Source organism: Colias croceus, chromosome 29, assembly GCF_905220415.1.
Source record: "Colias croceus chromosome 29, ilColCroc2.1".
NCBI classification, from domain to species: Eukaryota; Metazoa; Arthropoda; class Insecta; order Lepidoptera; family Pieridae; genus Colias; species Colias croceus.
In genome coordinates, this window is record NC_059565.1 from 460,356 (window position 1) to 484,866 (window position 24,511).

The 24,511-nt window shown below is 33.0% G+C and overlaps 1 protein-coding gene across 2 annotated transcripts in view; it reads left to right on the plus strand.

Annotated features, from left to right (window-relative positions):
* LOC123704324 (P protein-like) overlaps positions 1 to 24,511 on the plus strand; it is a 36,478-nt gene that overhangs the window by 11,487 nt on the left and 480 nt on the right. The window contains exons 2-18 of one of the 2 annotated variants that reach the window (XM_045652656.1): positions 5,705 to 5,808; positions 6,185 to 6,293; positions 6,476 to 6,536; positions 6,843 to 6,978; positions 7,409 to 7,539; positions 11,597 to 11,750; positions 14,076 to 14,221; positions 14,732 to 14,935; positions 16,722 to 16,837; positions 17,389 to 17,527; positions 18,605 to 18,740; positions 19,489 to 19,586; positions 20,187 to 20,282; positions 20,511 to 20,604; positions 21,570 to 21,712; positions 22,298 to 22,408; positions 23,843 to 23,987. In XM_045652656.1, the coding sequence (XP_045508612.1) occupies positions 5,705 to 5,808; positions 6,185 to 6,293; positions 6,476 to 6,536; positions 6,843 to 6,978; positions 7,409 to 7,539; positions 11,597 to 11,750; positions 14,076 to 14,221; positions 14,732 to 14,935; positions 16,722 to 16,837; positions 17,389 to 17,527; positions 18,605 to 18,740; positions 19,489 to 19,586; positions 20,187 to 20,282; positions 20,511 to 20,604; positions 21,570 to 21,712; positions 22,298 to 22,408; positions 23,843 to 23,987 (2,123 nt within the window). Of the gene's footprint in view, positions 1 to 5,489; positions 5,809 to 6,184; positions 6,294 to 6,475; positions 6,537 to 6,842; positions 6,979 to 7,408; positions 7,540 to 11,596; positions 11,751 to 14,075; positions 14,222 to 14,731; positions 14,936 to 16,721; positions 16,838 to 17,388; positions 17,528 to 18,604; positions 18,741 to 19,488; positions 19,587 to 20,186; positions 20,283 to 20,510; positions 20,605 to 21,569; positions 21,713 to 22,297; positions 22,409 to 23,842; positions 23,988 to 24,511 lie in introns of both variants that reach the window. The other variant, XM_045652655.1, reaches the window with a different exon arrangement.

The window sequence follows — 24,511 nt, forward strand, 5'->3', positions numbered from 1 at the left end:
GACTTCAAAAAAGGAGTTTCTCAATTCTCATTTCTCAGCTCATAACTTTCGACTGAGTGAACAGAATTTGATGATTCTTTTTTTATTTGAAAGCTTATGCCTTCCAGTTGGTCCCATTTAAATTTTATGCGATCATTTGAAGTCGGTGTAGATTTTTGATCGCCGGTCAATTTGGTCGAAGCCAGGAAAAGCGGCTAGTATTAAATAAATAAAACGTAATTATTCCAATTTTATTTGTTATGCAGTATTTTATTATGACGGTAACTCCTTTTCGCGTAGTCGGATAAAAACATAGTTTATCGATAAAATACGAGTATGGGGTGAAAGCACTCATATCATACCTAGGAATTGATAAAAAATTGGGCCATATTTTGATAATCTAGTTATTTAACACTAGCTGCGCTCCGCGGTTTTACCCGCGTGGCTCTGCTTCTGTTGGTCTTAGCGTGATGCCTATATATATATAGATGCCTATATATATATAGATATAGATACCTATAGCCTATAACCTTCCTTGATAAATGGGCTATCCAACACCGAAAGAATTTTTCAAATCGGAACCTGAGATTATTGCGTTCAAACAAACAAACAAACTGTTTAGCTTTATAATATTAGTATAGATTGTTCACATAAAACTTATACTTGATTAGTTAGAATATAAAATCCTGTAGGTATGTTATTTCAGGTAGTACACTTTTTATAAACAAAAACTTCACCAAATCGAAAGTTTTTGAATAAAATACCGAATCAATACATAATACTTATAATAAATCTGTAGAAGGTCAATTGACTATTCTGTACATATTGAAAAAATAAATAGCAATAAATAGCAGGGGGTGTTACTGGATCGATACCAAGCCCAAATATGTGATTAAAAAATTTTTTGTCTGTCTGTCTGTCTGTATGTTCAGGCATCAAGTGAAAACTAACGGTTCGATTTCGATGAAACTTGGTATAATTATACCTTATTATCCTGGGCGTAAAAAAGGTTATTTTTTATCCTGGAAAAATACGTAGAAAAAAAATTATTCTTAATTTTTCAGTTTTATCCTTAGACGTTGTTCTGTAGAGCCGCGTACCTACGTTGCGTATTAATATAGGCCTAGCCGTATTTGGGTCCAATAGATATTTATAAGATGTCATTGTCAGAGTTACTCAAAATGGAGAAATAAACCATCCACGCGAAGACCGACATCCGCGCGGACGGAGTCGCGGGCGGAAGCTAGTCCACATTAAAATTATGAACAAACCTTAAAATATATGTACCTATGTCGCTATCCTCTGGTAGAATTTGCTGAAATAATATCGTCAATCAATGAAAGGGCTAGTCATTCAATCAAATAGCAGATTCAACAAGATGGCTGCGATGCGACATGTACAGATTAAAAAAAATCACATTTTAATGGTTTTTAAAAAGTGCTCCATTTTATCAATTAAGATCGTATCGTAATATAGTATCGTTTTTTATTCGTAGTTTTTTTATTGTTTTGTGAAAAATAATAAAAAATGTCATTCGTAGTACAAGGTTGCAACACTATGGAAGTTGTTGCCGTTTAAATTGAAACAGCGTTTCCGGATAAAAAATAAATCAAAGCTGATTCAACATTTGCACATATTATGGTAGTATAGTACCTACCTACTATAATTTCATAGTTTAAAATGTCGCTGGAGCTGTCTGTCCGTCCTTGTGTATTTTTAAATCTTTAAAACTACGCAACAGATTAAGATGCGCTTTTTTATAGATAGAGTGATTTTCGAGACAGGTATATATTTTTTGTTTTCGACGAAGCGGACGGAAAGAATACAAAAACACTGTATTCTTTCCGTCCGCTTCGTCGGAAAGTAAACACTTACTTTCCGACGAAGTAAACACAAATAAACGTAAACACTAAAAGTATTCATGAAAATTATAATAATTAGTTATTATATTATATATTTTTTGGATATAAAAACACTTCAGTTGGCTAAAAATATGTATATCGAATAGAATTTATTTCCACATATTTTTATTTGCCATTAACAAACAAACAGTATTTATAATTTTTGTTAACACAATTACGTTTATATCAAAACACCGTGATTCACTTATTTGTAACTTTAAATAAAAATTAGTATTAATGAAATCTAGAATTAGGATTTGACAAAAAATGTTAAAAATCTATAATATAAAAATGTGTTGGTAAGCGCATAACTTTAGAACGGCTGAACCGATTTCTTTAATTCTTTTTTTATTATATTCCTTGAAGTACGAGGATGGGTCTTATGTAGATAAAACGTGAATATGTACCACGGGCGAAGCCGGGGTGGACCGCTAGTATATTATAAAAATTATCCTTGTTTGTTTGATTGAACGCGTTAATCTCAGGAACTGCTGGTCCGATAATGACAAATTCTTTCAGTGTTCGATAGCTCATTTATTGAAGTCCCATGTATTTGTATGACAATTGACAAACAAGCAAGCAAGCAAAGCCAGTGCCGGATCTAGTATTTCTATATTTAGCTGCTCTAATAAAAACGGTTTTATTTACCGTTTTAAACGAATATTTCCTGTTTATCAATTTACCGTGAGTCGTCCTTCAGTTATTATTATAAACCATTATTAATAATGAATATCTATCTATACTAATATTATATAGAGGAAAGGTTTGTATGTATGTATGGTTTTCACGCATAAACTACTGAACCGATTATTATTAAATTTAGCACAAATATAGAGGGTAACTTGGATTAACACACAGGATAGGTTTTATCCCGGAAATCCCACGGGAACGGGCACTATGCTGGTTTTCCTTTGAAAACGCAGGTGAAGACGCGGGCGAAAAGCTAGTAACATTATAAATATAATAAAATTCTATCTGTTACTTTTGGAACTTTCCAAAATGGGGTTCTCTAGTCTCTACATTTACAACAGTTACATTTTTTCTATGTAGGTATGTCTTTTGCTTTCCCTCAACTTATTGAAAAAGTCAGAAAAAACTTAGGTATTTTTAAAAGTATCGTTATTTTGACCAACTATTTTTTTAACCAACTTCTGAAAAGGTTATGTATAATTAAGTACTTATGCTTTTTTATCTATGCGACGTCAAAAGCTCTAAGTATTTAATTCTACATATTAAGTACTGTTAAATTTCTAGATCTTTCTAGACTATCGCCGATTCGCTAAAACAAATCAAGATGGCCGCTAAAGTTTCCACTCGCACCGGTTCGAACCGGATCAAACTAGTTTACGAGGTGAATGACCTGTGGTTTCTACAAGAAAGTTATTTTGTTTCATTTGTATGAGTTTTAGAGTTATTTGTACCTACATGTTTTTAGCGACTTTCTAGTAGTTTTTTCGCAGATTTAGTAGATAACAAGGTAATTTTTGATAGTGGAATCTACACTAGACCAAGTACCCGGCTTTACTCCTGGTATATACAGTCAGCCTATGTTCTAATACAGACTATAATCTATCTCTGTACCAAATTTCATAGCGATCCGATCTATTTTTGTTTGATAGACAAACATACATACCTTCAGACAATAAACTTTCATATTCATAGTAAGTAGGACGTAGGACAACATTTAAATAAAATTTACATATAGAATTATGATTTCAACATAGCTGCGTTTTCACATGTAAAATATTTATTGAATACCTAGTTACTTTGTTTTTTTTTTTTTTTTTTTTTTTGTATGGTGTTTCTCAATGTTAGCCAGAAGGGCTTCTACATTTTAACGCGGACGCGGGGGTGAACTGAAGGTTCACCCTGGTAGCGACATGCACAAGGGCGTCCCCCCTTGACGGGGACCACGAACCTCGGCTTGAGCTGTCGCTTGAGTGGAGGAGGCCAGAAGGGCCCTAATCGGACGGGAATAGTTACTTTGTGTGTTTGTCTTTCTGTTCGTCCGTGGACACATACAGGATCGTAATTTAAACGCATGTGCTAAATTGGAAAGATTTGATTTTTTGTGTGTGTTTTTATGAACTCAGAAACTAGCTGACTAATTTAAAAAAAAATAATTAAAAAGTTACAATACTGGTACATGCATGTTAACCGATTTTCATACAAATAAACTGTTTTTTATCAATCCGAGCGCAGCCGGGTGACAATGCTAGTATAAAAAATACTTTCTTTCAATTCATACAACTTTTAAAGATTCTCAATGCCATTGAACATATCAAATATGGCTTATCAATTTATTATGTCTCATTTTCTTAAATACACACGTAAAACGTTACAAAATCAGTGTACGTACTTAGGTACTTACATGATTTCAGTAATTTTCTATTCGCTACTTGGCGATAGTTTGTATGTATGTCACTCTTTTACGTTGAAACTACTGAAGCGATGATGCAATTTGCAAGGTGATTCTTTATTGTATAGGACACAAACCAATAAAAAAATGATCTGTAAAAGAGAAGCTACATAAAATAAACTGCTCTGTAAAATAGGAAATGATACACTAAGTTGGGTGGATAGAAAACAAAATTTAATACAATTAATTCTACTATATAAAAATAAGTCGGGTTTTCCTTCCTGACGCTATAACTCCAGAATGCACGAACCGATTTCCACGGATTTGCATTCGTTGGAAAGGTCTCGGGCTCCGTGAGGTTTATGGCAAAGAAAAGGTGCCTCTGGTGGCGAAACGGAGTTCGCCCGTTTCGTTTCTTTATAATAAGATAAACTTAACATTAAAAAAAAATGCAATTAAACAATGACCCTTCGTTTTTGCAGTCGGTTAATTACGTAACATGTTTTTGTCTCTTTAACAAAAAAAGCCGTCCGAAAAGTCGGTTTAAAATACATTACAATACCTAAAAACAATTGAAAGCAGATAATAAGGACGTTAAAAAAAATCTGGACATTATCAAAATTGCCTTTTCTTTATATTGCACTGCAGCACGCTTATCAGTTCTAAGAAGGCTGGTCATTGTTGATTGTGTCACGTTCTGTTTACTATTACAATATGTTTACATCCGTCCGTGCACAGCTTGAGAATTTGTGAACAGATAATCGTAGCATTGTTGATAATAAGCTACCTGTATTTTTTGTTTGTTTATTTGGAGCTCGAAAAGGAATGTAAAACTTGACACAAAAATAATGTTACATATTAGCTTGGTTATACTATTATTATACCTATTGAATTATTTCAATGTATCTAATAATGCAAATTGCAAAGTTAAGTTTTTCCGTATGTATGGGCAAACATACAAAACATGTTAATGTAATAGATCAATTTAAATTTATTAGTAGGGCTGGCTTTATTAGTAGGGTCAGAAAAGGGCTTATGGCCACTTTTATGTATCGTTTGTTATTAAAAAGATAAGTAAAAAGATGTACCTTCGACATGTAATATTTAAAAATACACATAAAATCATATTCGAACAGAAAAAATTACTTTTGATTTTCAATTTCGGCATTTTAGCCCAACAATTTGGGTTAAAACTTTATGATGAAACATAGCTTTGACTTTAATATAACTAATTACCAAAACTTTTTCAGTACACAATTCGTAAAATCTCTAACAGTGTAAAGTGTTATAAAGTGAAACTATCAATCCTAAAGTGAAACAGAATCAATCCTAAAGTGAAACACAATTAATCCTAAAGTGAAACACAATTTTTCCTAAAGTGAACATGTAACAAAATGTCGTTCCTAAACATATTAAAAAAGAAGAAATGTGATACACCTAGTATTTATTCTATGGTATCGTGCAGTGACCTAACTCCAGGCAGCCTTGAAGTGTGGCTTGATCTACCGGATTCCATCAAATACGATCCAGCACTTGCGCCGTTCCAGCAGCTATACGAACAGAGGCATGGTGAGTCAAAATCTACTATTCATATTTTTTTAATTTTAATAATATTAGCAATAGGGTTAAATGCAAAATATTTCAAAGATGACTAGCTATGCCCCGCGGTTTCACCCGCATTGCTCCGCTCTTGTTGGTCTTAACGTGATGATATATAGCCTAAAGCCTATAACCTTCCTTGATAAATGGGCTATCTAACATCGAAAGAATTTTTCCGTAGTTCCTGAGATTAGCGCGTTCAATCAAACAAACTCTTCAGGTTTATAATATTAGTATAGATATAGCTCTGTCATTTGTCCAGACTAGAATTAATACTGCTAGGACATCATGATTCATGGTTAACCCCCTTTTAGTGTTATAAGTTTTGATAAATTTTCTTTTTCAGGCAAATTGGAATCACCAGAAATTGTTACCGAAGAAAATCACAACATCTTCACAAGAAAGACGTCTGAAATATTCCACCATGATCATAAAGAGGACAACAAACATGGAAGGTAAGTCTAATATTTATACTTAACACAGAAAAGTACTTATAATGATGTAGAAATAAATATAATAATTATATGTAATATTAAAAATCCAATTTTTATAACATTAAGTGCGTAATGTGGTCAAATTTAATTTTTAACTTTCGGTCTAAATTTTTTTGTTGAAATGTTTTATATATTTTTTTCAGGACATTGGATCAAAATCATAAGAAAGATGAGAAGGCACAAAAATCTGCTAAAAAGAAACAGGTAAATGATTTTTATAAGTAGGAGTTTTCAATTAGTACACCTAGTCCTAATTTTGTATGACTAGCCATTTAGGAATGCATTTTTTCGTTACGCGTGACATTTTTCCGTTACGCGCCATCTTTTTCTTATCCCTACTACGCGTGATTCGACGTATTTCTGTAAAGTTGCATAGAATAAATTATTTTTTTTAAATAAGGTCATAAAAAAGTTTCACTTCTTACGTGTGTACACTAGTACACGCACACATATTTTATTGTCCAATATATTATTCTCCAGTTACAAAAAATATTTTACTCTTTCTTCCAGTGCCTAAAAACATTACGTATACTGAAGTTGTCAGGGTTAGTAGCGTGCTGGGCGCTGCTCACAGTAGCATTGCTACTCAATCGAGAGAAAGTTGATGTAGTGCTACATACTGCTGTTAATAGTGGGGAAATTAAAGGTAAGATTAGCATTATAAATGTGTGTATCTGTCTGTCTGTTGATTAATGACTACACCACGGTATGGGAATGAAATCGGGCGGTAATAACTAGCTGCGCTTCGCGGTTTCACCCGCGTGGCTCCGCTCCTGTTGGTCTTAGCCTATAGCAATCAATAAACGGGCTATCTAACACTGAAAGAATTTTTCAAATCGGACCTGTAGTTCCTGAGATTAGCGCGTTCAAACAAACAGACTCTACAGCTTTATAATATTAAGTATTGATGTATTACAACTATTGCCTCATTACTCACCCACAACGTATTGTTATATTTCCTCTGATTACCTGGTAGAGATCGTTACTTAGTGATAAGGCCGCCCTTTGCTGATTCTGTTAGTCTTTGTTTTATGTATTTTAAAAGCATTTTAATTCATTCATTTATTTCCTTACAGAATACCACCTAGATACAACAAATTCAACATTCCGAGTATCTGTAACGCTCACAGGCCCGTTTGGTGATTCCACGAATAAAACCAATCATTTAACGGTTTGGTTACATAGAAGTATGGCGAATTATAGCCAGGTAAGCATTTTGTTGATATTTATCAACAAAAAATATGCATTTTTTTATGAGTAGATTTGAGAGGGAATAAAAAAACCGTAAAAATATGAAAAAATGTGTTCATTATAGTATATTGGTGGAAAAATAGTAAAAAAACTGTCATTTATTGTACTAATTCGTCGCTTCGAATTAAATAAACAGTTAATGAATTTTATTTAGGAATCGTTTTATTAAAATTATCCTATTTTATGTGCAAAGTGAATGAGAAACGCTAAATTATTTTGTTAAAAATTATAACTAATATTCATATTATAAAGTGTGTTAAAATAACAAGACCACGAGTTGTTTAAAAATGTATATTTATGTGATATTTATCTACATATAAAAAAAAACCATAATGAGACTTATTATCTCATAGTTAAATAGATAAACACCATGTTTTAGATAACAGACCGTTTATACGGAAAAAACAGTATCTTTACGTGCTTAGTAATTTTGTACTAATTATTGTATGGATTTACTTTAACAATTGTTAAAGATGTTTTTATAAGGCATATTTTTTGTTATTTTTGCAACATTTTTCGTTGCTGCTCCGCTCCTATTGGTCTTAGCGTGATATTATGTAGCCTATAACCTTCCTCGATGAATGGACTATGTAATACAAAAACAAAATTTCTTTTGAAATTATAGTTCCTGAGATTAGCTCATTCAAACAAACAAAAATATATAGGTACAGTGTATACGTAATAATTATTTAAATATTACTGAAACATTTCTCTCCACATTTTCGTAAAAATTAAAAACAAAACACCCTTTTGCGAAGTCGGTTAATCATAACCGGTTACAACTGCTAATGATTACAAACATACAGTTATATCTATAAATATTGATACAAGAGTTATGTGACAACCCTACGCTTTATGTAATGTGAAGCGCTGACGGTGTGCTTTCGTTCGTGAGAACGTTTTATTCCTTTAAATTATAATATTAGAATAAAAACATATTGTGAAGCATCGTGCTCATAATAACACGTATAATGTAATTTTACTTTTTAATTAAAATCATTTAAGAAATATGATTCTTTTTATTAATTCACTGGAAAGTGAATTTAACTGGCGCAGTCGGTAGGATACTCGGGTCGCCCGCGGGAAGATATCCGAAATGAATATCGGTTCCGAGGCCCCGCGCGGCCGACCGGTTTTTTTAAAAACCCAAGCGAGTATCCAGAACATCAGCAGTATCCAGCCATCGATACAGAAACCATGTCAATGTGAGTTGCACAGAATTATTTTATTGTGTTGCTTTCCTATATTATATTCCTATATTAATTTTAGAATAAACCTTCACGATTTTCCATCCTAGGAAATCCCGGGGTACCGAGGCTGTTAATACCCAACAGTCCTCGAGAAATAGTTTAGTTGATAGTATTAGAAGTATTGATAGTTTTAATATGTCGTTTGACACGGAAGAAATTTTTAAATGCTTAAGGGTGGTCCCAGATTTTGATGGTAACCCCCATGTATTAACACGACCAATTAGTTATTATAACCGTACATTATTACTATATAAAATTAGGGTTCAACATTTAAACGAAAAATTGGATAAGGCATCGTCCTTGTTAGAAGCTTTAAAACCAGTGTAAAACGTAGATTGATAAATGGTTTAGGTTCTATACAGAATTAGCGCAATTCCTAGACTCCTTAGACGATAATATTAATGATTTACTTTTAGTAATAAGAAATATAGAGGATAGTTTAGCTTTTATGCGTACATCGCGAGCGCACCATGTTATGTAGGGATAGATATATTAAGTATTATATTAGTTACTTTACGTTCCTTTTACGATTCAGAACAAATTATTAATGTAGATCTCCGCGAATAATTCGCACTGGATCATACTTTAGTAAAAATAGGATAGTAATAATTATATTAAGATTCCCCATTATAACTCCTCACACTTTAATCGTACAAATCATATCATCATACCTCCCTATCCCTATATAGCAACCAATAAAGATATTTATGTGCACATAGAGGCTGAATGCCCGAAGTTCAATCGAAGAGCAATCGGTTTCTATGTGAAGTCGACCCTAAATCATCATACAAGAAGTTCACCCGACTGTATTGCAAAACTCATCACCACGCAAGAGATATCCAGCGACTGTGAATCCACCTGCCTAACATTAACTAAGCCAGCAATGGAGAAATTGGACGACAGTCACTACATCATTATTTTTCCTCATCTCACAAAGGTTAAATTATCCTGCAAGCGTAAGGAATAGCTTCATCTTCAAGGCAGTTTCATAGCAACGTTACCTACAAACTGCTCTCTACGTACTGACGACCTCACTATTACAAATATTAATAATGAAATTAAAGATACACCTACAAAAATTTTAATTGCACCAATCAGTAATATTCCGACGAGAACGCTAAAAAACCTTGGGACTGCACTCCATCTACCATACGACAATACCACTTTACATCTTTAGCTACTGAGCGCAGCGGCCACTTCAATGTTCCTGTGCTATCGTCGCTACAAATCAAAGAAAATGAATATTCAGAAAACACAGAAAACATCAGCCCCAGAAGTTGATCCTGCCGCAACATTTTCACTCAATGTCCTAAAATAGTTGCGGATCTGCGGGGGGAGGAGTTATGTGACAACCCTACGCTTTATGTAATGTGAAGCGCTGACGGTGTGCTTTCGTTCGTGAGAACGTTTTATTCCTTTAAATTATAATATTAGAATAAAAACATATTGTGAAGCATCGTGCTCATAATAACACGTATAATGTAATTTTACTTTTTAATTAAAATCATTTAAGAAATATGATTCTTTTTATTAATTCACTGGAAAGTGAATTTAACTCAAGTGTACGTTTGTATGTCAATAATTTTCCTTTGTTTTTTGTTTACTTTCAAAACCTTTTTCACACACTTTTTAAACATGTCCGCATCTTTTAGGTTTATAATAATATCATCATCAGCTAATAATTAATTTAGGATTAGGAAAATATTGTATTCTTAATTTTTTTTTTCAAATACCTACACAATGCTATGAAAACAAACCTATGTTTTATATTCATACTAAGTTTCTCCTAATCTGTGTTAATTTAGTAAATAAATAATATAAATCAGACTATTAGTTTAGGAATTAATGATTTTAACGAATTTAAAATGCGATTTGAAATCGCGTTTGAATGAACTTCTTCATGAAAAATGAAGAACCTTCTTCTTGTAAAGTTGGTTAAAAACTATTGTTATTTTCTTTGAATAATAAAAAATTGAGTTATGTTATTTGAATTTGCCATTGGAAAATCTAAATTAAATTATCTCATGTCTCTTTCTTTCCCTACCAAAAGAGAGTGAGACAGCATACACACGTAATTTGACGAAATTACAGGAAATATATTTTTTTACTACACATTGTTAAAAGTAATAAAATTTACAAGTACTTGAGACAATACTGTCATAAAACAGATTATAGCCTATGTACAATATAAAAACTAAATTATAGTAACACTAGCTTACCGCCTGCGGCTTCGCCCACTTTCTCTAAAACCTAATAAATTATATACTTACTAAAACTTACCTCTTGAATCACTCTTACTATTTAAAAAAAACCGCATCAAAATCTGTTGTGAAGTTTTAGAGATTTAAGCATACAATCGGACATAGCGACAGAGAAAGCGACTTTGTTTTATACTATGTAGCATTGAAGATTATTATAACATGGGTATGTGATTTATTCGTTTATTGTAATGTATACGGTAATTTACATTGTGATTTTTAATTATTTTTAGCTTATATAAAAACAATTGACAAAACATGTATGTTTAGTTATGTATAGTTTTGTTTTATTTTACATAATTCTATATCTATCTATATGTATATATTAACATTATTATTATAAAAGAATAATGTCAGGAAAATAGTTAAGTTTTTTATGAATAATTAAATTAAAAAAACTTTTACAATCAAGTTTTTACATTGCTGTGAGAAAAATAAATCAAAAGTAGCTTTTTTCAACAAAACTATAATAAAATGTAATAAATAAGTTGTTTATATTTTCCAGGATTCCCAGAAGTGGAAGGTATACCTGCAACCTGACGAAGACCTGGATTTCTCTCCAAGTGCATCAGAAACCAAAACACTAACTTTACCGGGTAAACAGAATTCCAGGATAAATTCTAGCGGGCTGGAAGATTTGGAAAGTCATGGAATTAATGGTAATATATATATATATATATGTATATTATTAACACTATTAGCTTCACCTGTATGTTTGTGTGTAACAGACTCCTTTAGACTCCATTTACGGACAGATTTAATTAAAACTTTGTACACTTATCAAGGATCGGTGACAATACAATGATTTCATGAGTTATCATATTATCTTATTAAAGTGTGTTTTTTTTTTAAATATTTTCCCTAATTAATTTATTTTATTATATGAATGCTTACAGCTAGCACGCAAGAGCAACTTTTGTCTCCGCAACTATTTTGTCTCTCCCATCAACTCTATGCAACTCCCCATAGAGTTGATGGGAGAGACAAAACAGTAGCGGAGACAAAAGTTGCTCTTGCACCCTAGCTCTTACATTGAGTATTGACGTACCATAAACAACAAAACTCACAATCGAGTCAATCGACTATTAAAAGATCGTCCAAATGTCGGAGCGTTGTATAAAACATTCATTGAAATTAACACCTTATTCCGTGACAATAAAGTTCAAAGTCTTTTGTATCACTCGTTAGAACACGCGTAAGATTTGCTTTGGTCAATTTGTGAGCGTGATTGTGAGTCTAGTTGTTTATTGTACGACATTATTGCTGAGGTTAGAGAATATAAAGAATGTAGGTTTGATTCCCATTGAAATAATATTGTATGTTTATGAAATTAAATCAATGTTGTTTTAGTTAATTTTGAAATTGTTGGATATATTACTAAAATGTTTATAAGTGTATACTTTTGCAAGGTTTAGTTTATTAACCGACTTCCAAAAAAGGAGGAGGTTATCAATTCGGCCTTTTATTCGGATAGGCCCAGTAGTTTTTATTTTATAAGCATTTTTGTCTGTATTTGTAAATGTTGCAAGCGCAAGTTTGAAGTCGGTTGTTTTTAACGCAGTTATCACTTGTCTCTGTTATTAATTTCGTTAAAATTGAAAAGAAAAAGAAAAGAAAAGAAAAGAAACATTTATTTATCAAGGACAGCACAACACACACACATAAAACATAAAGAACCGTAAAAGATAAATAAGAAAGCACCACGACAAGAAAATAGCAACAATAACACTTAAATTAATAACATAAAAAAGCACGTAGAGAAAATAAAATAAAATTAATTTAATCAGTAAATTTTTATTAAGGTGTGTCATACGACCCTGACAAAAAGGAGACAGCTCAGCATATGCTGCAACGTTCAGGAACATTGTCAGCGCTGTTTTTCAGTGCCCCCTTTATTATGAAGGCTTCGAGTTGGGACGAAAGGAGTAACCTAGGTTTACATATATACATAGATACACAAAAAATTAAATAAATGAGATATAATAAACAGATAGGTACGATGATACAACGCGACTAACGATGAATATAAATACATAATAAATATTTCAGGGCAATTTTCACGTAAATTTAATTTAATTTACCACTAAAACTGGATTTGGTGTGCTAATAATATACTTTTAAATTTAGATTTAAAAGTATATAGTGTTCGTAGATTCCGTAACGGTGGAGGCAAGTTGTTCCAGCATTTAGTGGCGTTATATTTAAAGCTACCCTTAAAACAAGCGGAATGGTGTTTGGGTACGAGGAGTTTATTGGCAGCATCCCTGGTGTTGTATTTGGTGTTTTGTTCACTCCTCCAAATAAGTTTTTCGAACAGATAGTGAGGCGATTCTGTTTTGACAACACCAAAGAGAAGGGATGCAAAGTGCAATTGCCTGCGGTGCTCCATGTTTAGACATCGCGCATTATTAAGATGGGGCGTGATGTGATCCCTCGGTGGGACATTCCAGCAGAACCGTGCACATGCATTCTGCACTCGCTGGATTACACGTTTTGTACGACCTAATAACCGGTGTCCATACATCACATCCATATAATTGAACTTTGATAGAACTAGACTATCACATAATTTGAGTCTGAGACTGGGTTCGATATATTGTCTGATGCGATATAAAACCTTAAGTCTATAGAAACAATTAGCTGCTGTAGTGCTAATGTACTTCTCAAATCTCAGATTCTCATCAAAAATGATGCCCAGGTTTCTAACCTCCTCAACACGCTGTATGGGTACCCCGTCTATGCATAAAGATACAGATGGCAGCTTATTTTTTATTATTTTGACAGTAGAGGGGGTTCCGAGTATCATATATTTGGTCTTATTGGGTTTGAGAACAAGAGAGTTATTTTCCGACCACATTCGTATTGAATCCAAATCTAAATTCAGCTTTTCTTCTGCAAATTGATTCATTCGTAACGCTTTTAGCTATTCACAAACAAACAGATAAACTTTTACATTGTTTATATAAGTAAATATATTTTTCCAGACACAGTAACACTCCGAATGATAAGCACAAGCGAGCACACAGTGCCTCTCACTCTAACCTACCAAGTGGATCCGTTGTCAGAAGAGGACGGCATTATCTATTCAGCTGTTTTACTCTTACTACTGTATTTTTTAATTATTTTTGAGGTAAGTCATTAAGTTAGTAGAAAGTTACTTAATAGAAATAAGAAACAAACTAGCAACTTACTCCAGCTTAAAAAAATAGGTCATGTGATTTTCTTATCATAAAATAATTTGATATGAAACTTCTTTATGCGCGTTGAGAGTAGAATTTCAGGGTCGCGTCATGGCAATGCCGTCACGTCATGGAGTAAGGCAACGATTTTGGTATCTTTGAATCTTGCCAAAGAAGTTTCATTTCTATTTGAAGTGACCGTCGTCAAATTTTTATTTATTTATGCATTGTTCCTAAATAAATGATTTTTCTATTTCTTATTTATTAATCAAACTCAAACATTTATTCAATTAGACTTCTTATAAAAGCAATAATGAATTGTCATAACATTTTTTAACATTTACCATAGATTCGGAAAGCAGTATCTACGGAGAAGAACCGGCAAGAAACTCCATAGTTGCTCTTTTAAAATCATGTCAAATTAATTTTACGTAGTAATACATAATTCAATATTCTTTCAGGTAGTAAACCGAACAATAGCTGCCCTGTTAACCTCATCCCTTGGAGTAGCAGTTCTGGCCATCAGTGGCTCCAGACCCACACTACTGGAGCTGGTCTCCTGGCTGGATGTGGAGACGCTGCTGCTGCTGTTCAGCATGATGATCCTCGTCGCCATACTTGCAGAGACTGGGCTGTTTGATTACCTGGCTGTTGTCGCTTTTGAGGTGGGTGGGGAATGGTAAAAATGGGGAAAGAGGGGTACAAATTGTGAGAAAATGAGAAAAAATGGCATAAGTTATGGGAGAAATGTAACTAGAATACGAAAAAAATGGGGAACAATTACAAAAATCTTAGTGGGGACTGCCTATTCCAGTGATTATTGTGCATTTTAAATGGCCATCTTGGCGTAAAATAGACATTTTGTTAATTTTACCTTTTGTAGTTGTTAGCCTAGCTATTGACTTGATAGAATTTATTGTACTGTAATCAATGATATTTTATGTATAGATACGTTATATACTCACAAGATATCCAAAAAAAATGCTTCCTATGCAGTGTCAGGCACACACAAATACAAGTTTCATTTTACTTAATTTATAACATTGACAGACTGTATAAGAGAGATGGCTCTAATAAAATGATATAAACAAAAAAGACAAAGATAGTTTGTCACTTCCGCGCAGGTGTAAGCAAAAGTCACAAGAATTCACCAATTAAATATAAATAAACAAATAGTTGCCATGGCAATTGGCATAGACTAACGACACAGAAGGTTCAATGTTATAGATGTTACGTTTCCTGCTCACGTAAACAAATGTGACAATTTCATTTACTATTTAAATATTATTATGAAGTTGTATTAAAATGAAAAAAACTTTTTTGGAGATATAACTGTATTAAGCATTTATTACTAGCTGTGGTGTTCGTTTTCGGTCATCATCATTTCACCCGATAAACACCCACTGCTGAGCATAGTCCTCCATAGAACTCCATACGGACCGGTCTTACGCTATTCGTTTCAAGGCAGTTCCCGGAACCCGTACAAGGTCATCACTCCAACTTGTAGGATATAATAATAGTGGTGCCTAGATGAAAAAAAGTATGAAATAAAAGAAAGGATGAAGTATAAGCCTTTTTTATCTAAAACACAAATAAAATGTATGTTCAATAGCTATTTACAGAAAAGCAAATAGCATTTTTCGTCAGTAGCGATAATCTTTTCTTTAATGTATACGTATATTCAACATCATTTTTGCAAAGAAACATTTTTGCCATCACGATTTCATTGTATATAATAAATAGATATATTTGTTAATTACATGCACTGTGTGGATTTAAATATAAAAATAATCAAGTATTTACCCAAATCGAAATTAATAAAATAACCGTTCTGTTTTCAATAATCGTATCTACATGATAATCTTTGAACACAGTGTGCGCTAGTTTTGTCACACTAGTGATTGAAGCAATGTTTTATCCCTTTCATTATTTCAATACAAGTGTCAAGCAAGTATCATTCATTAATAATTGCAAATTGTTATTTTTGCTCTAAAATTATAATATTTTAATACATTTACCTGCGATATGATATTCCTCTATCTTTCTTTATTTTACTATCGTAATTTGTGCACTTTCTGAACACACAAGAAGGCATTATTGATAATTTTAACGTTTATATCAGCATGTACGTTCGCTGTCACAAGTCACAATCTGACTGATTCCACTGGTCCCAATTAGGACCAATTCACGGTTTACGTTTTGGTGCGTTGGTAACGTATCTACCTCTTGTTTCTATATATAATATCATTGACTGTAATTTGTTATATTTACTTGAGAACTATATCCACTATTGAGGCTATATCCACTTGAAATAAAGAAAAAAGAAGACTTTATTTTTTACTAGCTGTGCTCCGCGGTTTGACCCGCATTGCTCCGATCCTGATTCAGCTTTATAATATTAGTATAGATAGTATACCTATAGTATTACTATTAGTATTCTTTAATCTCCAGGTCACAGGAGGCAGAACTTGGCCGCTGATCAACTGCCTCTGTTTCTTCACGGCTTTTTTCTCCACTTTTCTGGATAATGTCACCACTGTGCTTCTAATGACACCTGTCACTATACGGTAAGTAAATAAGTAATAATACCTATATGAATGTATTTACATACCTACTAATAAATAAATAGAGTGGACCTAGGTTTAGTTAAATTTTAACCTAAATTATATAAAAGCAATTTTACCAAGAACGATTTAGCATTTAATATTCGAAATCAGTATAAGTTCAAAAATGAGTGTTGTAAATTACATCACAACTTTATTTTATATCTTTTGTTTAATTATTCTTAAAATTCGATATTGCATAAGATAATATTGAACACTCCTAATAAAATAATTGTTCGTTGTACCGATTTGAACACTATATTTCACACACACAAACACTTAAGTCTTCCTTATCACATGATTCCTTAATACTATCCATACTAATATTATAAATGCGAAACTGTCTGTCTGTCTGTTACTCAATCACGCCTAAACTACTGAACCAATTTGCATGAAATTTGGTATGGAGATATTTTGATACCCGAGTAAGGACATAGGCTACTTTTTATTGCGAAATATGTACCACGGGCGAAGCCGGGGTGGACCGCTAGTTTTAATATAAATATATTTTTCAGATTATGCGAAGTGATGCAACTAAACCCGGTCCCAGTACTAATGTCTATGGTGATATTCAGTAACGTGGGGGGGGCGGCCACCCCTGTGGGAGATCCCCCCAATGTGATCATAGCTAGCCACCCCTCTGTATTGGCTGCGGTAAGTTATAATATTATAAAAAGGAATGATTTGTTTGTTTGAATTCAATTGATTAGCCTCCGAAACTACTGAGAACTGTCAGAAGTGAAACTTCTTTGGCATGATTCAAAGATACCAAAATCGTCGTCTTACTCCAAAACGTGACGGTATTGCCATGCTTGAAATTTTACTCTCAACGCGCCAAAATAAGTTTCACTTCAAAAAAAGTTCCGGAGATTATCGATTGAAAACAAGCTCTTCAGCTTTAAATTATAAGTATAGATTTCATGATTTATTCTAACAAACTAAAATACAATATTATTAAACATATTACACATATAATACATAATATACATAGTATTAAAAAGTATTAATACAATCCATACTAATATTATAAATGCGAAAGTAACTCGGTCTGTCTGTCTGTTACTTAATCAAGCCTTAACTACTGAACCAATTTGCATGAAATTTTGTATAGAGATATTTTGATACCCAAGAAAGGACATAGGATAAGTTTTATTCCGGAAACCCTACGGGAACGGGTTTTCTTTGAAAACGCGGGCGAAGCCGCGGGCGGAAAGCTAGTAGTCTATAAACTATTGTGCCACCAAAATCGACATACTAACATTTTTTTTAGAACCACTAAATTATACCAGAATAAATTATACACCATACCCATTGACGTATAATCAACAACTAGACTCACAATCACGCTCACAATATTTTCTAAGGATCGACTGTGAACATTACTGCCACGAAATAAAGTGTTAATTTCAATGAATTTTTTATACAACACCCCTTGAACATTTTTAGACGATTGTGAGACTAGCTGTTGTTAACGTAAGTCAGTTATATTATTATTATTTTCACGTGTATGTTTGTATGTAACCGACACCTTTCGACTCTATTTTGACCGACTTTAAACGGACAGATTCAATTCAAACTTTGTACACTTATCGAGAATCAGTAACAATACAATAATTTCATAATTTTGTCTTATTAAAACGTGTTTTTATTTATTTTTTCCTGCATTTATTTTAAATCATTCTACATTTATTTGAATCCTATATTTATTTTAAATAATTATTTATATTTCAGAACATTAATTTCACGAATTTTACACTACACATGGGTGTCGGCATTTTGTTTGTTTGCATCCAAACATACCTCCAGATCCGGTACATCTTCAGAGATATCAATACGTTGAGACACACAGTACCAAGGCATATTGTTGGTATGTATGTACTGTTGTAACGGATGAACTGATTGTGGTGAATTTTAGCGGAGTGATAGATTAGATTTTGGGAATGTTATTTTTAAGTTAACTTGCTGAATTTTTAGAATAAATGTTACTTATACTAAACATATTTATTACTACCTACATTTCAAAAAATTTACTGAGCGCTTTTTCTTAGCTTGTTTTTTTACTCTAAGTAATTTTGAGTTAGTTTGTGTGTGAGGATTTATTTCTGCTTGTGAGTTTGTTTTACTTAATTATTTTTTTTATTGACTATACATAATTAATTTTTAGTTGGAGATAAAGTAAGAGTATGATTTAGAGTTAGTAACTGTTATAAAAATTAGTGCATGAGTTTTGAATTAGTTCGCTATATTAGAGTATGAGTTAGAGTTAGTTTCTGTAATAGGTTGAGTTAGGCTGGTTGCAGAGCTTGACCGACCGTCAGTGCGTACCGTCGGTCCTGACGATACGCATCAACAATTGTATGACTATGACACTAATGCGCATGACAATACGCGTGCGTATGGTCGGTCTAGCTATGAACGGTTTTATGAATTTCCATACATGTGACAAGCGCAACTGACTTACGCACTGATGGTCGGTCAAGCTCTGCAACCAGCCTTAAAGTATGAATTACAGTTGGTTTCTGTTAAAGCTTAAGTTAGTTTTAATTTAAGTAAAAGTTAATTTCACAGTTAATTATTCAGTTATATTTTGAGTAACATTTGGAATTTACTTCCAGAACTGCGTCAAGAAGTAGCAGTATGGAAGCGAGCAGCCGCCTCTCTGACGTCATACTCTAGAGATGAGGACATTGTGAAGAGGGCTTTAGAGAAAAAGGTAAGGCGTCTTCACACACGCGTAGGATTTTGGGATTTTGATATTTAAGCTAGTTTCAATGTTCTAAACAGTGCCACAATTGTTTTGTCTTTTAAATTTCACACAGATTTAAACAGTTGTTTTTAAGTAATAAAATAACAAAAGTACATCTTTACTAAATTTCACATACAGATAAAGAAAACAGTTCAGTTTAATTATATTGATATATAGATATATATAGATATAAATAAAATGTTCTACTAAGACAAACTTTACACATACTTATATATTTTTGGCTCTGATATCTAACCTTTCAAAAAAAATGTTTAAAACTTCTTTTTTCCTAATCCATACTTTGATATTATAAATGCGAAAGTAACTCTGTCTGTCTGTCTGTTACTCAATCACGCCTTAACTACTGAACCAATTTGCATGAAATTTCGTATAGGGATATTTTGATACCCGAGAAAGGACATAGGCTACTTTTTATCCCGGGAAATATTATAGGTTTTATCCCGGAAATCCCACGGGAACGGGAACTATGCGGGTTTTTCTTTGAATGCGCGGGCGAAGCCGCGGGTGGAAAGATGGTAAAACATAATTCTAAATATATGTTTCCAGGTGCAGAGATTGAACACAATGCTCATGAAGAGAGAGTCCGGGAAAAGCAAAACTGATCCAATGTTCTGTTCCAATCTAGCTCAGATGAAACAAAAGGTAAATGCTATATATTATTTATTATATTTTTTCTTATTAAAAGATATTATTATTTGAAAACGTGGTAAAATCATCAAAATCGGTTCACCACGTCGAAAAGTCTGCGGTAACAAACAAAAATAAGTACAGTCTAGTTGAGACAGCCTCCTCCTTTTCAATTCGGTTCAAAATGGAAAATAATATCTGTTAAGTAATTGATAAAAAATAATATAATATTTTATCTTCCAGTATCGAATCCGAGACACCCAGTTGTTAATCAAAGCTTCAATTTGTGTGACATTTGTAGTTATTGTGTTCTTCCTTCACGCCATACCACAGTTACGTAAGTATTATTATATCTATATATTTATAAAAATGAAACCCGTTTCGCGTTGTCACGGCATCACGTGGTATTACGGCTGAACCGATTTCGATAATTCTTTTTTATTGCATTCCTTGAAGTACGAGGATGGTTCTTGTGTAGAGAAAACGTAAATATGTACCACGGGTGAAGCCGGAGCGGACCGCTAGTTTGAAATAATATTATAAATAAGTAAAAGAAAAAGTAATTATTAATGTAAAAGCCAAAGTAAAAGTTTAATTCTCAGTTAACTTAAGTGAAATGAAAAGTAAGAAGGTAAAGTAAAAGTTTAAAAAAGTCAAAGTCAGAGTTAATGTTGTTAGGTACAGAAAGTAAGTTATTGAATATTTGTTTACCATTAATAGTACGTATGAAACAGTTTTTATGATGTAGTGTTATTTCCATAAAAATTTGTTTCGCTTACATAATATATTATGTATGTTCATTAACGGAAAGTAACGTCTAAGCAAAAGTCCCAATAAAGTTTATTTAATTTATTTTTCTTTTCAGGAATTTTATCAATATTGAAGTCCTAAAAATTTGTTTTTTTACATTTTTTATAAGTCCCAAAAGCAAAAGTCCCTACAAAATTAATATATGTATCTATTTCTCCTATCTCTAGTCCTAAGTCCCAATAAAATTTATTTATTTTTACATATGTTTCTTTACAGAAAGTCTATATATCAATGTTGAAGTCCCAATAAAATTTAACTTTAAATACATTTCTTTACACAAAGTCCCAATAAAATTTAACTTTATATACATTTCTTTACACAAAGTCCCAATAAAATTTAACTTTAAATACTTACATTTCTTTACATAAAGTCCCAATAAAATTTATATATGTTCTATTTCTCCTATCTCTAGTCCTAAGTCCCAATAAAATTTATTTATTTTTACATATTATGTTTCTGTAACATTTACCTTTTTTATATGTTTCATTACAGAAAGTCTATCTCTAGGCTGGACAGCATTACTAGGAGCTATATTATTATTACTTTTAGCTGAAAGAGATGATTTAGAGCCAATTTTAGCGAGAGTAGAATGGTCCACTTTACTGTTCTTTGGAGCTTTATTCGTTTTAATGGAGGTGAGTTTTAATAATTAATAGATTTTGAGGTTATTTGGGATGAACATATTAATTTAATATGCGAACTAATAATAGTAAATCCATACTAATATTATAAATGCGAAAGTAACTCTGTCTGTTACTCAATCACGCCTTAATTACTGAACCAATTTGCATGAAATTTGGTATAGAGATATTTTGATACCCTAGGAAGGCTACTTTTTACCCCGGTAAATAGGATAGGTTTTTTCCCGGAAATCCCACGGGAACGGGAACTATGCGAATTTTTCTTTGACTGCGCGGGCGAAGCTGCGGTTGGAAAGCTAGTAAGCTATAAACTGAGTCAAATGATAATAAAAAAAATAAATCGTGTGTCGTGACAGATGTAAAACTTATTTGGCAAGATTCAAAGATACCGAAATCGTCGCCTTACTCCATGACGTGACGAAGGTAAGTAAAATTTCAAGGTCGCTTCGTGGCAATACCGTCACGTCATTTAGAAAGGCGATGATTTTGGTATCTTGCCAAATAAGTTTCACTTCTGACACGTGTGCTCGGCACACACTTTTTTATTTTTCACATGTTTGTTATTGTTTTTTTTTTCAGGTATTATCAAAGCTAGGCCTAATATCGTGGATAGGAAGATTAACTGAAGCTGTCATTATGAAAGTCGGTGAAGAGTCACGACTTGCTGTCGCTTTGATGCTGGTTTTATGGGTATGTATTTGTAGTTTATTTTCGTACTATAAAATTATAAATATGTTTATTATTTACATGACTTGTTGTATTGTTGTATTTCATTTGTGTCTAATATTTTGTTAAATTTGTAAATTGTGTTAGGAATAAAATTCTGCATGAGACAAAATTATTACAAATATTCAAAGTCCCATAATTTTATTTCTTAGGATATGTTATTGGTTCCTTCACGTGTATGTTTTATTGTTAAAGTGAAACTTTTATTACATCGTCTCAAACTTTTTGGTCTGTGTAGCGCATGTCGCGTGACGCACGATACGTACGATAATTATCGTACAAATACGATAATTTTTAGTTAAATGTCTAGTGTGAAAAAAAGTTTCACTTTTACCGTGGTTTCATAAAACCACACAACATTTTTTTACTTAGTTTTTTCGTCTATATTCTGTTCAAAGACGAAGACGAGAACGATCTGTGAGCGAAAAATAACTCACAATGCATTGTGGTCACAGTAAAACAGTCACAAAGTGAAAATCATGTTAAGGCTCTAATGATAATGCTCACAAAGCCTTGCATTAGCATTTTAGGTCTATGATTATAACTAGACATCGGATTATATGCATTTGCATGTTTGCATATGCAAATGCATAAAACTGTCTAATTACGGCGTTAGTGCATATTTAAGCCTTTTTCCCCAATCGTGCATATTTCGTTAAGTAGCGGGAGTTTTGATTGGTTGACTAACCTTCATTAGCCAATCAGAACGCTCAGCAAGTAAACAAACCCTATTTTGGCATGGTAAAATGGCAAAAAATTACAAAATGGGCTCCATTTTAAGTAAATTTTGAGCCATTCAAAATAGGGCTAGTTTACCCTTTTGGGGCTAAAAACTTAAAACACGGGTTGAATTCCAAAAAAGGGCTAGATTTAGCCCGAAATGGTGGCAACACTGGGCTCGCGGGTGACAAACGTCACAAATTTGCACTCGAAAATTTGGTAAAAATGCTTAATTGTATATTGCCACAAAACCTAAAACTTAATTTTAAGAAAAATTTTAGTACTAAATAAACGATTTTTGTTTATTTATTTATTTAATAAAAGATTTTTGATTTTGTATCGTGCATATTTTAGGCATATCAGTCGTTTTTAGTGCATATTTCGGCTTTTTTAGTGCATATTTGCATGCATATTTTGGCATTTTGTTAGTGCATATAATCCGATGTCTAATTATAACATATCCATAAAAAATCGAACCTTTTCCATATTAAGATATCTGGTCTAGCCTCTGCGTTCTTTGCGTTTAAGTTTTTAACGGAAAAATATCTATAAAAAGGGTTTTTTTCTTGTATTGTTAATTTTTATTATGTGTACATGGTTGGATTAAATGTTTACGTTCTTCCTTTCTATTCGGTCTTTGAGTTTAAAATATCCATAAAAATTCAAATTTCTTCATAGGTATCAGGTCTAGCCTCAGCATTTGTAGACAACATCCCGCTCAGCACTATGATGGTGCGGGTGACGGCCGCGCTGTCGGCGGGCGGGCTCGGCCTGCCGCTGGCCCCGCTCGCGTGGGCGCTCAGCTTCGGCGCTTGCTTGGGCGGTGAGTGGACATGTACTGTGTGGAGTACATGGGGGATACATAGGGTACATGTGTACTATGTAGACTGTAGAGACATGTGTACTATGTAGAGACATGTGTACTATGTAGAGTACATGTGTACTATGTAGGGTACATGTGTACTATGTTGAGCACATGTGTACTATGTAGAATACATGTGTACTATTTAGAGACATGTGTACTATGTTGAGTACATATGTACTATGTAGAGTACGTGTGTACTATGTAGATTACTCGTGTACTATCTAGAGTACATGTGTACTTTATGGGTACATGTGTACTATATAGGGTACATGTATACATTGTGTACTGTGTGGGGTACATGTGTACTGTGTAAGGTGCATGTGTTCTATGTAGGGTACACGGACTATGTAGGGTACATGTGAAAACGCGGGCGAAGTTGCGGGCGGAAATCTAGCGTATGCATATTTCACTGATCGATTTTCTTTAGGGACAAGTAGGTGATCTGCCTTTTGTGTCTTGCCAAACAGAGACATTTCTTTTTC